This window comes from Perca fluviatilis, chromosome 2 (assembly GCF_010015445.1).
Source record: "Perca fluviatilis chromosome 2, GENO_Pfluv_1.0, whole genome shotgun sequence".
Taxonomy (NCBI): Eukaryota; Metazoa; Chordata; class Actinopteri; order Perciformes; family Percidae; genus Perca; species Perca fluviatilis.
In genome coordinates, this window is record NC_053113.1 from 42,027,852 (window position 1) to 42,043,483 (window position 15,632).

At 40.0% G+C, this 15,632-nt stretch overlaps 1 protein-coding gene across 1 annotated transcript in view; it reads right to left on the reverse strand.

Annotated features, from left to right (window-relative positions):
• Positions 1 to 1,821: 1,821 nt before the first annotated feature.
• cntn5 (contactin 5) overlaps positions 1,822 to 15,632 on the reverse strand; it is a 137,365-nt gene continuing 123,554 nt past the window's right edge. The window contains 8 exon segments of the mRNA XM_039787472.1: positions 1,822 to 2,717; positions 4,969 to 5,038; positions 5,041 to 5,136; positions 6,133 to 6,245; positions 6,409 to 6,595; positions 7,075 to 7,184; positions 7,279 to 7,513; positions 15,181 to 15,251. Coding sequence (XP_039643406.1) covers positions 2,614 to 2,717; positions 4,969 to 5,038; positions 5,041 to 5,136; positions 6,133 to 6,245; positions 6,409 to 6,595; positions 7,075 to 7,184; positions 7,279 to 7,513; positions 15,181 to 15,251 — 986 coding nt within the window. The 3' untranslated portion in view covers positions 1,822 to 2,613.

A 15,632-nucleotide genomic window follows, 5' to 3' on the forward strand; every position in this document is an offset into this window, starting at 1 on the left:
CACTTCCCAAGCAAAGGTTGTGATTTATAAAAAACAAACTTGACCTCCACCCAAATTCTGAACCTTGCGTACGCACATTTTGGAGACAAAATAGGAATTGGCGACGCAGATGGTGATGTGGTGAACTGAAGTCAGACTGCAGAGAGTAGCCTACATGTGGGAATAACGATTAGGCTACTCTTAATATGTTTAAGTATTAATGCCTGACGCACATTTCTTCACACCATATCATGAAGATTAAATCCAGCAGTGTTATTTGCGCTTGTACTGAGTGATAATTGTTCCATAAAAACCTCCAACTCAAATCTTAAATAAAAACTCGTTCTTAATATTTAATTGGTGCTGTTTTACCGTCACATTGTCCGCTACGGAGTGCAGGAGGAGGAGATGGCCCGACTGCATGGAATACAGGATAGCATCAAATACCCTAACATTGGATAGCTGCAGAAAACAGTGTAAATAACTAAATATCTGTCTTTAATACTGTGGATATATCATCAAATGTCAAAGTCTGGAAATACAGCCGTTAAGCTCTCGCGCAATCGTTACCCTTAATGTCCTCGTTATCAGTCCGAACTTTAATACTGTTTGCAACAAAACCTGCATGAAGAAAAGTGTGTTTACCTATTACATTACATATACTATTACATTTCGATTTCAAATCGTATCTCAGAGTGAGGGATACCACTAGTTGATGCTGTGATTTTGGCAAGGTGTTAACAATCACAAATTGTTGTAAACATATAAATACTGTGGTGAACCCGTGCGTAATGCTGCGTGATGGCACTGCTGGCCCTGCAGGAGGACTACGCTAATGGAAGAATCAGGAGAGAAAGAGACTTCAGGGACCATGACGATGACTGGCTAATATGCCGATTTAAATTCCCTGATATAGCTGTAATAGTAATAATATGCATAGCTAATATGGGATCTATGTACTGAATTGGGTCCAGTAGAGAGGGCAACGCGCCATTACCGTGCCATCCCGGTCCAAATACAGGTCCTCGCCACTCTGGGTGAAACCGGCTGTTTCCAGAGTGAAATGTCAGACAGCTAAGTGTTTTTTTTAAATAAATATTATATATAATCTTCAACTTTATCACTAAGGCTTGTTTGGATATAATATATAGTTCTGTTAAATCTTATTATATACGTCTGTTATATCGAAGCTGCCCCCGAGTGCCGTAATGCCTGCTGTTTTGGAAGATTTTATTAATAAAGATAGTCTATATATCCGGTTTCCCTACACTCTGCGACAACAGGCCGAAATTATATTTCAATTGGCAGCAATTCCCGAGCGTCTGAGAGTTTTTTTTGTTGTTTTTTTCTCCACCAGTCGTCATGATTCGGTGTAACGAAAGAACTGCCAGGGTCATTAACATACTGATCAGCATTCACGAGGTGCTTTACATTGACTATTTATGGTTAAAAATGGGCGTGTACAGGGCGGGATAAGAGGCTGATCCACGTACACACACTTGTAGGTAATCTCTGATTTATAAAAGGAACATTGCTTACACACGGTTTTATAAATCTGACATTTTTTTGGCGTATGCCATTATGGGCTTTTGGGCGTATGTACACTTTTAGTAAGGATCCTACGCACAGTTTTATAAATGAGACCCCTGGGCTGTTGGTCAGACAAAGCAAGCCATCTGAAGATGTCACCTTGGGCTTTGAGAAGAAATTGTATTGACAAAATGATGACTCGGTTCATTATAAAATAATCAGCAGACCGATCAATAATGAAAATAATTACTATTTTTTAGTGTTGTCAGAAAGATCACTTTTCTAAATGTTAGAAAGTACAAACAACAACCATTTAAAAAATATACATCACATTTATTTGTACTGACAGCAAGAGTTGTCTTCGTCTATTGATGTGTTCGGGCACTACAGGTAAGAACCTGTTTCCTATCTCCATACATCCAACAGTCAACAAACTGTATCACCAAGCATTGCTTAATCACTACCAAAAAACAGAGAGTTTGACATAGCTGACACACACCACTGTGTTTTTCTCTAAAGGTAACACAATGTACAAAAAGCAAGTCTGGAAATAGTAAGATTCTTGGTTCCATAAAAAAACTTTTTTTTTCTCCTCAATGTGTGAATAAGAAAACAATGCACTTATCTCTACTGAGCTTCTGCTGCATTGCTTGTTAGGCAGCCAAGGGGTAAATTGATGCAGATAAGTAATGAAAAGAAACAGGCCGGCTGATCCCTGTATTACTACCACAGCAGCTTTCAAGGAATTGTTCATGCTCTGTAGAGCCCCAGAGCTGTAGGAGCCGTCTGGAAGTGGTTAGATGCCAGTCAATGAGAGGAGCACGTGATTAAATGATGAAACTAAATCTTTCCACACAATGTACACTACAGTACAACACTACTTTCTTGGAAAGAACTGTGCAAATCAAATGTCCAGGGCCTCAAACGAAAACAGGGAAGGATGAACTCTATAGAGCTGCATGATAACTGGCAGACTCAACCCCCCTTTGGCAGGCCTCGGGCCCCTTTGGGATGGGGAAGGCCAAAGCAGGCAGGCAGTCAGAGGGAATAAGGGAGCGAAAGACCGGTGGCTCCCTCCATGGAAATGAGGATGGCACAGTGGCGTCACCAGGAAGCTGAAGGCACCAGAAGAACCAGGAGCAGTGCTGTCCATGTTAGGCTCTGTGGCAGGCAGTGCACTGAGCACTGGTTGCTTTTTGCTCGAACACCTGAGAGAAAAGAAGGGGTTAGAGTTTCAGTGTGTATAAATTCAAATACTTCTGTTTAGTACACTTACATGTAGTACACTGTGTACAATGTGCACTGACTTGTGTAGTGCATACATTTCGTCATGTCTCCATCGCTCGCAACCTCTTCACTCTTGACACACTCGCTCAAATTTTCACAGCGTTACGAGTGTGCCACAAAACCAACCAATCGGGGAATTAAAGGTAAATTCTGATTGGCTGTTTGTCTCCAATTAGATTGCAAGTAGCAGGAAACACATATCTCCGGGGGAACAGTCTTTGATACAACACCTGCAGTGATTCCCCAGCAAGGGGTATTTCTGCTGTTGCCAGGGGGAACTTGGAAAGATTGTGGGGCAGCTTAACTAACTTAACTGTTGCGCGTCAGTTGCGTGGCGGCTGCGTGGCGTTTTCTATGTCTTCGCACACCAGAAACGTGTCTGACGCGGCGCTGCAGCTGTTTAACTTGTCTGTACACATGTATGTTTCCCATTGAAAAAAGTCACGTGATTTAGATCACCCTTGTTCGACATATCGGGAGAAAATTGTGGAAATTTACTGCACTCAAACAGTAGTATACTTCATGTTAAACATAAATATATACTGATTTGATTACAGCAAAGACATCCTTCCCTGTTTCCGCAAAATAGACTACAGAATATTTCGTTCTGTATTGACAGGTGCAATATTTGAAAATCGATAATTATTTATTATTTATTTTTAAAATTACATTTACTGTATATCTGCATTTATGTCAAAACCTAGATACTTTCAAACATCAAAATGTCATTTATTTATATGTATTTGTGCAGGCAGTGTACAGGAGCCCTAACGCTGTGAAAATTTGACCGAGTGTGTCTAGAGTTGAGCGTTGAGAGCGAGAGAGACATGACCGGAGCGCAGCAGCGTCTACCGGAGTGCAGAGAAAGAGTTTTTGAGAGGGCACATGAGTAAACTGCGTAAAAGAGGGGTTATTATTGCACGTTAATATGGATAATAGCAAATATGCAAATACATTTATTGAGCACGGAATAGGTTTTTGTTTTCTCTTTTTGCGAGTGTTAATTTCTGTTCAAAATGTAATGTAATGGCCAAAATATAGTTCTCTGTGCTGAAAACATACAGTTACTCGCTCAGGAATGAGGCACATATACAGTATAACGCCATATTACTATACCTTTAATGGTAAATTGCAGCCGGGTGTGGCATTTCCGCCAGGTGTAATTGTCACCCGCCAAAACATATACTGGCATGTTTTCTCTCTAACTTGCGGCAGTAAAGTGCTACTTATTGAAAAAAACACATGTATATATCACATTTGTATAGTAGTATATAGTATGCAGATTATCTGTATCAGCGTTTTATTTTCCTGATAACCGATAAAGTAAATTAATTAAAAGGTCCGCTACTTTGGCTCGTGTCTGTCCCTCTGCTTCGGTTTCACTCACCTCTAAGTCTGACTTAATGTCCCGCCCACAACACTATCTGAGTATCTGTTAATGGGTATTATGTTCAAAGTTTCTCATTTATTAAATAATTGTTAAAGCATTTAAACAAAGTTTTGTGTTGGAGTTTGTAACATTCCAAAATCTCATTTTCACTGTAAATGCATGTCAGTTATCATTAACTACTAATAATCAGTATAGGCATTGGCCTTGAAAAACCAGTATCGCTCGATCCCTACTCGAAATAGCAAGTGTAAGAACAGAAGTGCACGATTTGAGACACAGCATCAATACTGATGAGTGACAAAACTGCAAAAAAAAAAATGCCAGAACTGTATTCATTTTTAATGCTTAATAACTCCATTGATCTTTTGAATGAATTGGTCTCAATGTGTTTGGCGCTGAGACAAAATAGTCCTTATTTTGTTTTTGCTTAAGAAAAAAGTACAGTGAAGGAAAACGGAGATAAGGAAGGAAGAAAACAGCAATCCATTGCCCTAAAAAGATGGCTGGTAATGTCACACACAGAAGTGCAAACTTTCTGTTTGTCCAGTTGCTTTGAAGTTAATTGGCTGTGCAAGAGTAGGAAGGTTTGTGTGGGCGATGTAATTAAAATAGTATTAGCCAAAGAAAACTTGGCTCGCACAACAGCTGCGGTGACTCAATTAAGGGCAGAACATAAGATCGCTACAAAGAGAAGATAGCCTGTGCATAGAGATTGGGTTTCAGAGGTCACGTAATAACGGGTGTGGCTGAGCGGGGAGGATACTGTCCTGCCTCAAGCTTACCGGAGGAGGTGACCACTCGGACCTGGGAGCTGATCGCTCCCTCTCTTTTCGCTTCTCCCCGCCGCACTTCTCTATTTTTGTTGTTTGTGTCCCCCCAGTTTGAGGGCTGGCAGGGTTGATAGTTCTGGTCACCTGGTTGTGGCCTCTGCCCTCCTGTTTGAGCAACACCTGAAGGACATGTGCACATAGCCACTTTAGGTTTACATGTATTACAGTTCATACTTATGGAAGACGATTAGGGCCACATGTGAACTTCTTTTTTTTTGAGTTCTGAGTTTAAAGCCTTTTTTCTCAGAATTAAAGTCAGAATTCTGACTTTAATCTCAGAATTCTTACTTTTTTCCTTAGAATTCTGACTTTCTTCTCAGAATTCAGACTTTAAACTCAGAACTCAAAAAAAAATGTTGGGCCCTAATCCTCTTCCGTACATACTTGTAGAGATGTTAAAAACAGTAATAGAGTAGCTAAATGGGAGGAGTTATTTCTGGTGTCCAGGTTTATTTTCTGCAAAGACGTTAGGTGAGATGAACAACTAAATATCTGGTTCTTTAAACACAAAGTCAAAGTTACAAGACTATGTGCATGCTAATGTTAGTAGAGACGACTCAGCTACGATTACTAAGGGCATTTCAGTTAAAAATGTCCAATCAATGAGCTTCATTTTGTTGTATGCTGATAACTGATAGCTGGCTGAAGCTAAGGTTTATACTTCAGAGTAGCATTATAATATATTCAACAGTTTATATTTGTTCACTTTATGGATTCTGGGTCAATGTTAGACACCTAAATCTTTGTGTGATATTTTGTTTCCAACTGTGATGATGAAAGGTTCTGAAATGGCTACAGTTCTGATTTGCTACTCTCACCGGCTGAAAACTGTGGCTGCTGTAGCATTTAGAGCTTGTTGTCATACCAAATTGACAGTAAAAGCATGACTTCCCAGAAACAAAATAATAGTTAAAACTAAAAGGTCATAACATAAACCTAAAGCATTATTAAATGATCCAGGAGAATCCAGTGTTTCTATTTAAAGTGGTAAAAAAAAAATGCTTCTGAAACTAGTGGCTCCTCTCAATTAGCAAATCTATAGTCTTTGCGCAAATGTTTTTATGTGTCTTAAAGTCGGGAAATTGAAGAAACGTGACTTTAGAGATTGATCATTACCATGTACCCGATGACATCCGATTCATTGTCTGTAGCCTTCACTGGGTCCCAGTTTAAAGACACGTTGTTGCCCTCCTGAATCCACATGAGGTTGGTTGGCGGCTGAGCGGGAGCTGAGAAGAGAACGCAACACTCTGGGTGCAAATTCAAACACACTTTTAAACTAACGAACTAGGCCAATTACTACCTGTTTTACAAGGGAGTATAGAGGGAACTTAACAGGTAGCCTGCATTCCATATATAGTATTACGTGATTAGAGTCAGTGCTGTACTCACGGGCCTTCCTGGTGTTGGCTGTGACAGCAGCAGTGGCAGGACCCTGGCCGATGCTGTTGAAGCCTTTTACACTGATGAGATACAGACTGTTGCCCTCTAGTCCTGTCAACACCATTGACGTTTCGTTTTTCACAGTTCTTTGTTTTTTCCCTGACTCTTCCTGCTCCATGTCTTTCCAGTAGCTGACCTGTTAACACAAATTAATGACTCTAACTCCGCGCACAAAGAACACAGTACACACGCTTGTGCAACATGTCAGATACTGTATGGGAACGTACATGTGTGCACTAGGGCTGCAATGAACGATTATTTTCAGTGTTGATTAATCTGTCGATTAGTTTCTCTTATTATTAATGGATTAGTTGTTTGGTTTATAAAATGCCAAAAAATGTGGATCAGTGTTTCCCAAAGCCCAAGATGACATCCTCAAATGTCTTGTTTTGTCCACAGCTCAAAGGTATTCAGTTTACTGTCACAGAGGGGAGAAGAACCTAGAAAGTATTCACATTTAACAAGCTGGAATCAGAGAATTTATTTACTTTTTTTTCATAAAAAAGACAAATCTGTCAAAATAGTTGACGATTGATTTATTAGTTGAAAACTAATCGATTAATCAATTAGTCATTGCAGCTTTGGTGTGCACACAAGCACACAATTCCCAAGCACCTCATATCCTCTTGGTCTTCCGGGGCCAGGATGGGGCGGTTTCCAAGTGACCCTAATTTCTGATGAAGAAATGCTGTACGCTTTCACATCAGACGGTGCGTCCCTCGGCTCTGTGAAACAAGTCAAAATAGCGACAATCATCAAATGCGGAAAAACATTTCCTCTGTACTTACAAAATCAACGCAACCACAAATATGAACTCACCCCCCTCCGCGGAGTGGATGATGACAACTTTGCTGAACGGCCCGTCCCCCTTATTGTTGTACACTCCCACCTTCACTTCAAACGGGGTAAGAGGAGGGAAGGTCTCGTCTCTGTATTTGTACGTAGTAGAGTCCGCTGAAGTCACCATCTTCTCCTTCCAGCCTCTGGTTCCGTTGGCACGAAATGCAACGATATACCCAAAGCCTTCACCATTTTGGAACTCCTCGGATACAGGCTAAACAAATCAGAAAGAAAGAAACAATCATCCAAATGCAGTGCTGGAAGAAGAATTCAGATCCTTTACTTCAGTAAAAATACTAATACCACACTGTAAAAATACTCTGCTACAAGTAAAAGTCCTGCATGGAAAATATTACTTAAGTAAAAGTATGTAAGTATTATTAGGAAAATGTACTTAAAGTATTAAAAATAAAAGTACTAAATGGCCTCTTGCCAATTCCTTTTCTGTCCATCGTCTAACCGATTCACCAACTGATCGTTTCAGCTGTACTTGTAAGTACTGTAGGGCGGTTTCATTTATAATAAAACATTGTATTTTATAAACTACTTGTGTTTCGTGTAAAAAAAAAAATCTTAATCCGTAAAGTAATAAAGCTGTCAGATGAATGTAGTGGAGTAAAAAGTACATATTGTACGGAGTAGAAGTAGAAAGTGGCACGAAAAGAAAAGAATCAAGTACAAGTACCTCAAATTTGTATTTAAGTACAGTACTTGAGTAAATGTACATAGTTACATTCCACCACTGTCCAAAAAGTGTCTTTCACTGAGATTAAATGCAAACCAGGTTTATGTGTAATAGCACCAGTACTGTACAGCTCCTTGACTGAAGGTGCATTATTTGCAAATGTCCTCATTTAAATTACCCCTTTGGCCCAAACAAGGCTCTCATTGAACAAAACATTTTCCTCTATGCTAGTCCCGTAACCAGCTCTCAATTTCCTACCCATTTACTGTTACTGTCTGCCAGTGTTAATAAAGATGCAGTCAGTCTGGAGTAATGGAAACAAATCATATCTGGCTCAGTTGTGCCCATTATGTAGCTATTTATCTTTCCATGTCTGACAGGAGGATTTTTGAGACACAAGTTTTATGTGCTGGCTTCAATGCCAACCTGTGGTTTTTCCTGAAGTGGTGAAACTGGGAGCCACAGCTGCTCCGCGCTTAATCAAATCAAAGGCCAATTCATTAAGTGAGCTAGAATTTAATTAAAAGATGAGCTGCAGGGATTAAATCTTTGGCTAAACGTAATAAATCACAAACACCTGTACACCTGTTTTTGGCAACAGAAACTCTGCACGCTATAATGTGTTGATTTGCATAGGCTTCAGAGTAATATTGTCCCCTGAAGGCATCCCCCAAATTAGACATCTAGTCTACAGAGGGGTTGGTGGCGGATGGAGATGTAGTTCACATTTCATTCAACAACAACCAATCACCGTGACTAATTACAGGGATGATCAGTGAAAATTAATTAGCTTCCATCAAAGTGACTGTCAGAGCTGGCAATACTTTTAAAGCCATGAAAAAAAAAAAAAACAGCATGAACAAATTAGCTAGTTAAGTCTAGAAACACTTGCGGGTTTAGTCACAGATAAGTGTGGACCCAGTGTGAGAGGGCTGATCTAACTGAGGTACGTCTTGTGGATGAAATTGTGGGGCCTGCTGGGCTCAGTGGCAACGACTGTGGGGGCATCACTAATGGTCCTCCCAATGGCTCCCTTAGAAAATGCAGTCTCTCGCCGTCGACTCTAATGAGACGGCTGAATGAAGCTGCAGAGACTGTTTAGTCATTCATCCTGCTTATTACCCTGCCCACCATGGCCGTCCAGGCTCCCACAACTCTCCACAGATGATTGGAGAGGCAGAACTGCCATGCGCTCACATGCCTCGACTGCCAAAAAGGCCTAACATTCCTGCTCCGTCGCCTTTAATATCCATCTCCATTGATCACTGACAAAGTCCTGATTTATTTCCAAGAGCATTTAGCAGAAACAAGAAGAAATAGGGCAGAGCTAAAACGACTTAAATTGGCAAGTGCCAAAAGGAGGACACTGCATCTAAGAAGAGCGTCTCAGCATTGTCCTGCGATGCTCTTGAAAACTGACAAACTTACTAATGGGTGACCAATTATTCTAGGTCACAATGGGCAGAGAAGTAACCCCATTTTTGAAGAAGTACTTTCATTTTGGTTCACTCTGTACTTCAGAAGTGATTTGATCTGATCTGCAAAACTGTCTGAATAAAAACAGACAAGATAATCACACTCCCACACTCAGTTTAATGAGGTTGAAGAAACAAACTGTTCCAATCATGGAGGTTTGTTACTGAAAAGCTGAAGATATACAGTTTCTTGAGTCTCATCAAGAGAGTCCTTAAAAAAGAAATGGTTTCACTAAGAATCACTTTTTGTAATTACTTAAATTCATGCATGGCTTGAAATGACTCTTTATTAGGGTTTAATGTCCAACCAAGCACCAATCATGTTTTTTTAGTCTCCCTTGATTGTTCTTCCAACATGGGGTCCTGCATTTATTTATGAGGAGGTCTTCACTGTGTTATTCTTGCTCCTCTAATGACACTCTTTACATAGTATAACTCATTTATAAACAGGAAATGGTCTACCACCAAACACCATCCCATCTGGAATGGACATTATCCCCCATAATGTGCCACTGAGGGGCACTTCTCCTCATGTGAAGGTTATCTTCCCAGTGGCAGTTGGGCTCCCATACTTAATAACTACAAGAATAACTGTCAGTTGATTCCACATCTGTTCACTGTTCCCCTGTTAATATACCCTTCAACTGATCTCAATTGCAAATTCTCAGCATTGCTCATAGTAATTCTGTACATGCTGTGCCCTGAACCTGGCTGAGAGCCAAGCTGTCCACTTGGAAACAGTTCACACTATATATATTCTCTTTATTTGGTGGGAGAGTTAGTACATTTTGTACAACTATTGTCAAGATTTAAAATTACAAAGAGATATTCATAAACATACCTGGATTCATTGGAAACGACTGAGATTCAAGGTTAATAATCATTGTGCCTCTCTGCTGGGACCAACAACAGCTTAATCACTGGCCCGGCTGATGCAGCTCTGTGTAATACATGGCCCAGCTGGCCTTCTTTGAGCTTTGTCAGCAAATTCTGCAATCGTGACAAAGTTGTGCCCTCAAACTCTAAGACCCTGGATGGTTAAACAAATTTCCAACAGAATAAGTGGGAGCCTGTTTAAAATGCAGTGAGCTGTGATCCTGGGGTTGTGCTAATGTTAATGATGAAGCACGAGTCTTTGCCCTGCTTGTAATGACAATCTGCAAAACTAACAACACTTGGACACAAAGCTCTTTAAATCTTAAAATCACGGGAGCCAGTGACAAGAAAACACCATGCACATAGTCTGTAAACTGCAAGTAAGTCAATCTGAGATTTGTATTAAAGAATCAACATACAACATTGTTGTATTTGTTTGAATAGGCTCTATTTGTTATACCAATATATTCTTTGCTGCTGCCATGCCTTTATTTCCCTTGGGACCAATACAGTTAAATCTTTATCTCATACAGGTGCTTCCTCTTTACAATAAACCACTTCAACCTCTGATCCTATGGAAAAGCACCCTGCCCAAGTGGACTAAAGCACTTTCCTGTCTGGTTGGCTCCCTAGTTGGAACTACACGTTCTAATACCATTTTTTTTCCTCCCCAATACAGATTCCTAAATTTGCATATCAGCCGATATCGAATACAGATCTGTTACCACTGCGTTAAAAATAAAAATAAAATAATAATAAAAAATATATATATATTTTTTAACAGCTGTATACTACTGACCATGTATGGATGTGCTATGATTGCTATCATTGTTCATATGGCCTGGCTCAGGTTACAGAGAATGAATGCCAAAGAACTTTATTTTATTATCTACTAAGCATAATGTAAAAATAATATAAACTACTTTAGAGTAGATTTTTTTCGGAGCTAAATCATGTGATATCAAATTGGTGCATAAACTCACATACTCGCCGATACCCAATCCAGCATTTTAGGCAGAATGGGAGGCATTTCCGATACTTGTATTGGCATCGGAACAACTCTAGTTGAATAAGTTGAAAGCCTTTCTTCCAGGCTCAACATGCTCAAACCCTCAAATGGAGAATACAATTTTGATGAAAGCAAGTCAGAGAAAATCATGTAGAATACTGCAACAGATGGGTCTACCATGGCCTGCCTCTCAAAAGGAAGAAAGGTCACTTTGCTCTAATGACGCGCGCTAACCTGAGCCCCCCCTCACACCTCACAATACCCTCTCTCCGAGACTTTCTCCTGGTATCAGATTGCTGTGCAGACTGCAACATCCACCTCTGTGTTATCCCGCTGGATATAATGTGCATCTCTTCTGCCCTTTTCTATCAGAAGGGTCACGGCTTCCTGGGAGTTCAGAGCATCAACACCTGGGTTATTCTATCTTTGTTTCTACAGCTGTGCAGCTGACCTGTTTGTCTGCTGGAAACAGTAGAGACGTCACAGTATCAAACAGCTGTGTGTGTGCTCCCGTCATCAGCTGATTTTTTTCAACCTTAAAACAATCCTTCAGCAACGCATTAAGACATTAACATGTAAGGAACACTGACTACAGTAACGAATCAGACTGAAGCTTATATCTCAACCACCAAACAATTTAGGCCGGTTACACACTGGATGCGTCGCGTGAGCGTGTCAGCTGCGTGGCGTGTCCGTTTATATTTCGGTTCCCATGTTAACAGGTTAGAGCTTACACACTGCCTGTGTGACACGCGCAGGCGCGGCTCGAGCCGTTCGGAAAACACGTGCCTGCTGGTGTGTAAAGACAGAAAAATCCAACAGCAAACGCAACAGAAACGTCACGCTCACGCCATGCAGGCAGTGTGTAACCGGCCTTAGACAGTTTTTAACATTAACATTATTTTTTTTTAGAACATAACCACCTTGTCTCTTACCTAATATACTGTTTATGGACTATTACCGGTATTTATGGAGTCTTTGTCCATACAAACATTTTTGTTTACTGTTGAGAGTTACTTTTGGTTGTTTTGGGGGTTTGTTCGGTGTCGCATCATGGCATCATGACTTTGCGTAAAACATACACGCCACTTTCCTAAAGCCAAATGGCGTGTTATTGTACGCATTTTCAGCTATCCACGTGTATATCTACGCTGTATACAGCTGATGTAAACATACCCACCACGTGGCCTCGCCACGTTGCGTGTTATCGCGAGAACGCGACGTACTATTGCCAGAACAACGTCACACGGCTGTTAAAAAAATAAAAATAAATAAAAAATGGTTGGGTTTAGGAAAAGAACACATAGAAAGGCTTTAGTAACAAAACAGTGACAAAAACATGGAAAATAACGACAAAAACACGCTTAGGAAAACAATAAATGGTTGGGTTTAGGAAAGAAACATTGGGGAAGGCTTAAAAAATTAAATAAAAAAAATAAAAAATGGCCACACGCGGGACGCAAACCCAGCTCTCCCAGGGTAAAGTCCTGTGTTTTACCCATCCACCACCCAACCTACCTCCTTATGCGATCCCCCGTTCCTTTATACTACTCGCTACGGCGGAAATTCACTCGCAATGTAGGTCAACGGCGGCCGATTTGCGTTGATATACACGCTAAAATGCGATTATGCGTCTTGATAACACGCCAAAACGGCATACAGATTGGCGTGTCATACATACGCCAATTCATGAGATCAGTCTGGGTGTCGACACATTGAAGAAACCAGATTTCAAAGCTGACAATTAGATAAAAACACAAAAATATAAATGAGAAAAATCACAGTCATGAACACCTGCCAAGGTCTACTTGGACATTTGATGCAAATCATTTTTTCATTCAAATCTAAAAAAGACAATCTATGAATCAATCAAGTTTCTGCTCAATTTTCCCCCAGAAAGACCTAAGCCACACTGAGTGTTTGAAAAAGGAAATGTAAAAGATGTTATCAACAGGGAAGAAGTTGTCTGAGTTTAGATGATGCCAACCTCCTACGTTAACTCTGTTCCTTAAATACTCCAGCAAATCGCTCAATACCTCCATCCTCCTACCTTTAAAGACTAAGACTATTCTCACCATTTTCTCCCTCGAGTCTGCATCTTTCTGTTGTTGTTTTAATGAGATCCCACTGTGATGGTTCGGGGGAATAGGACGCAAGTCCCCGGCACACACTGAGTCAAACTGCAGCTACTCCTCACCTCAAGTGAATGCAGCTGGCTGTAAACTAATGCAATCATCTGTAAAACTTTAAAATCATTAAACCGTTTCCTTTAAGCTTACGAACCACAAGGACTAGCGTCGTCCATCAACCGTGCTTTACCCCCCTTAATAATGTCTGACAAGTATTCCCAGGCAACAAAAAGTGACGGTTTTTAATAAATGGCACATGCAGTAGCAACTTCTACATGATTATTAAGTCACATTCACATGAAGGATTTATTACTTAGTGACAGTTTCATTTCTAAGGGAACAATGGCGGAGCTGTTTCAGCATGGATGTTTAAAGGGAACCTTGTTTCAGCGGGCTTGTTTTCACTCTTGGATTTTAACACTGAATCTCAACCTGCGGGTTCAGAAATATTCTTAGCAGCGGGGTGGCCGATGATAAATTCCCTTAACATACACATTTATTATCACATTTTTAATCTTGGTGAGTAATACTTTCTCAAGTTAAATGATGAATATTTACACCCTATAGGTCCCTTCCCACATTTAATCATGTACAAATCCTAAAAATAATTATCATTCTGTGCTTTAATGCTGGGGTTTTCGATACTGCCGACACTGCTCTTTTTCAGAGGGTCACACGCAGGAAAGGTTGAGAAACACTGGCTTACAGGATCAAAATAAACTCATAAATCACATGATGACAAATCAGCATTTATGTTTATTATGCTCTGTATATATTATCTCAACTTGTTCCTTCTTCGATCTGGCCTGAAGGACTTCAGCATGCCTATTATTATCATCAGTGTGATACTACAGATTACTGTAAACCTGCTCTTAAGGTGGGAGAGTTTATTTTGTTTCCGATAACAGGGACGGTGAACTTTCCGTGAAATATTACTTAAAAAAAAATGTTGCCTCATATTTACACATCAGTTGGCAATTAGTATATCTTCTGACATAAAGTTGAACACATTTCTATTTCTTATCCGTCTCATTACCTGCGGATTAGATGAAAGCAACTGATCCCTGATCATCTCCTCTGATGACTAATAACACCTTTAGTTGGGGTCAGAAGACATTATGCAACACATCGACATCAACATCAACACAGGTTCATTAGAAGCAAGCATCTTTAGCACTCCAAATGTTGATCTATTGACTGGAATGACATTTGGCAGATGGTAAAGTTCTACATTCAAAGTCTTCAAATTATACTGGCAACTTTAGTGAACTCTTCCTAGTAATTATAATTGGAATTTGAATTCCAGTATAATTAATGCATGACCTGTGGCAGCTTCTGCATTAGTTTCTTTAGAAACGGAGAGATTATTCTGTACAGTAAGCATCTTTAATTCCAAGCACATTAAAGCCCTCTCTTATACAGCATGAAGATATATCATTATTATATCCTCACTGAGGAGCTTTGAAAACATTCCACAGTTGGAATGTCGTGTTGTTGACATTCCTAGATATAGCAGGAAACTGCAAAGATTATTTTTTAGTGAGAGCAGACTAAATAAAAGCTTCCATTAACTCTAACTGTTTATTCAACATAAATCTGAGTTTTCTCAACTGAAACACCAGACCCACTGTGATATTTGTGTTCTTTTTGCACATACAGTATGTTGTCACGCTTCAGCTACAGAGGCAGTTTGGCAGGCGAGCCTACCTCCCACGAGATGACCAGTTCATGCCTGCGGCCGTTCCCTCCGCTGACGTTGGCTGGTGCCACTGACGGGACTGGGTGAAACAGAAAAGGTTAACAATGCATCACTGACCTGACGCTGCAACTCACTTTAACCAGTTTTTGAAAGAAAGAAAAAATGAAAATACAGAAAGAAATCCATGTCCTTCATGACCACATACATCTGAGCTAAACTTGGATTTTTTATATAATTGTTAAGTTTGTCATAATGATTAAAAAAAGCATTTTGTGAATCAACAGATCATTACTGAAAATAAAACACACGTTAAATGATGCGTTTAAAAAACACTACTGATGTAAAAAAAACAAAAAAACTTTAACAGCATCAGAAAACATTAAAAACTCAGCTGTTGTTTGTGTTTGTGCATGCATTCAAATACCTGTCGATCAAATTGAGAGTGATAATAAGGTTCCTG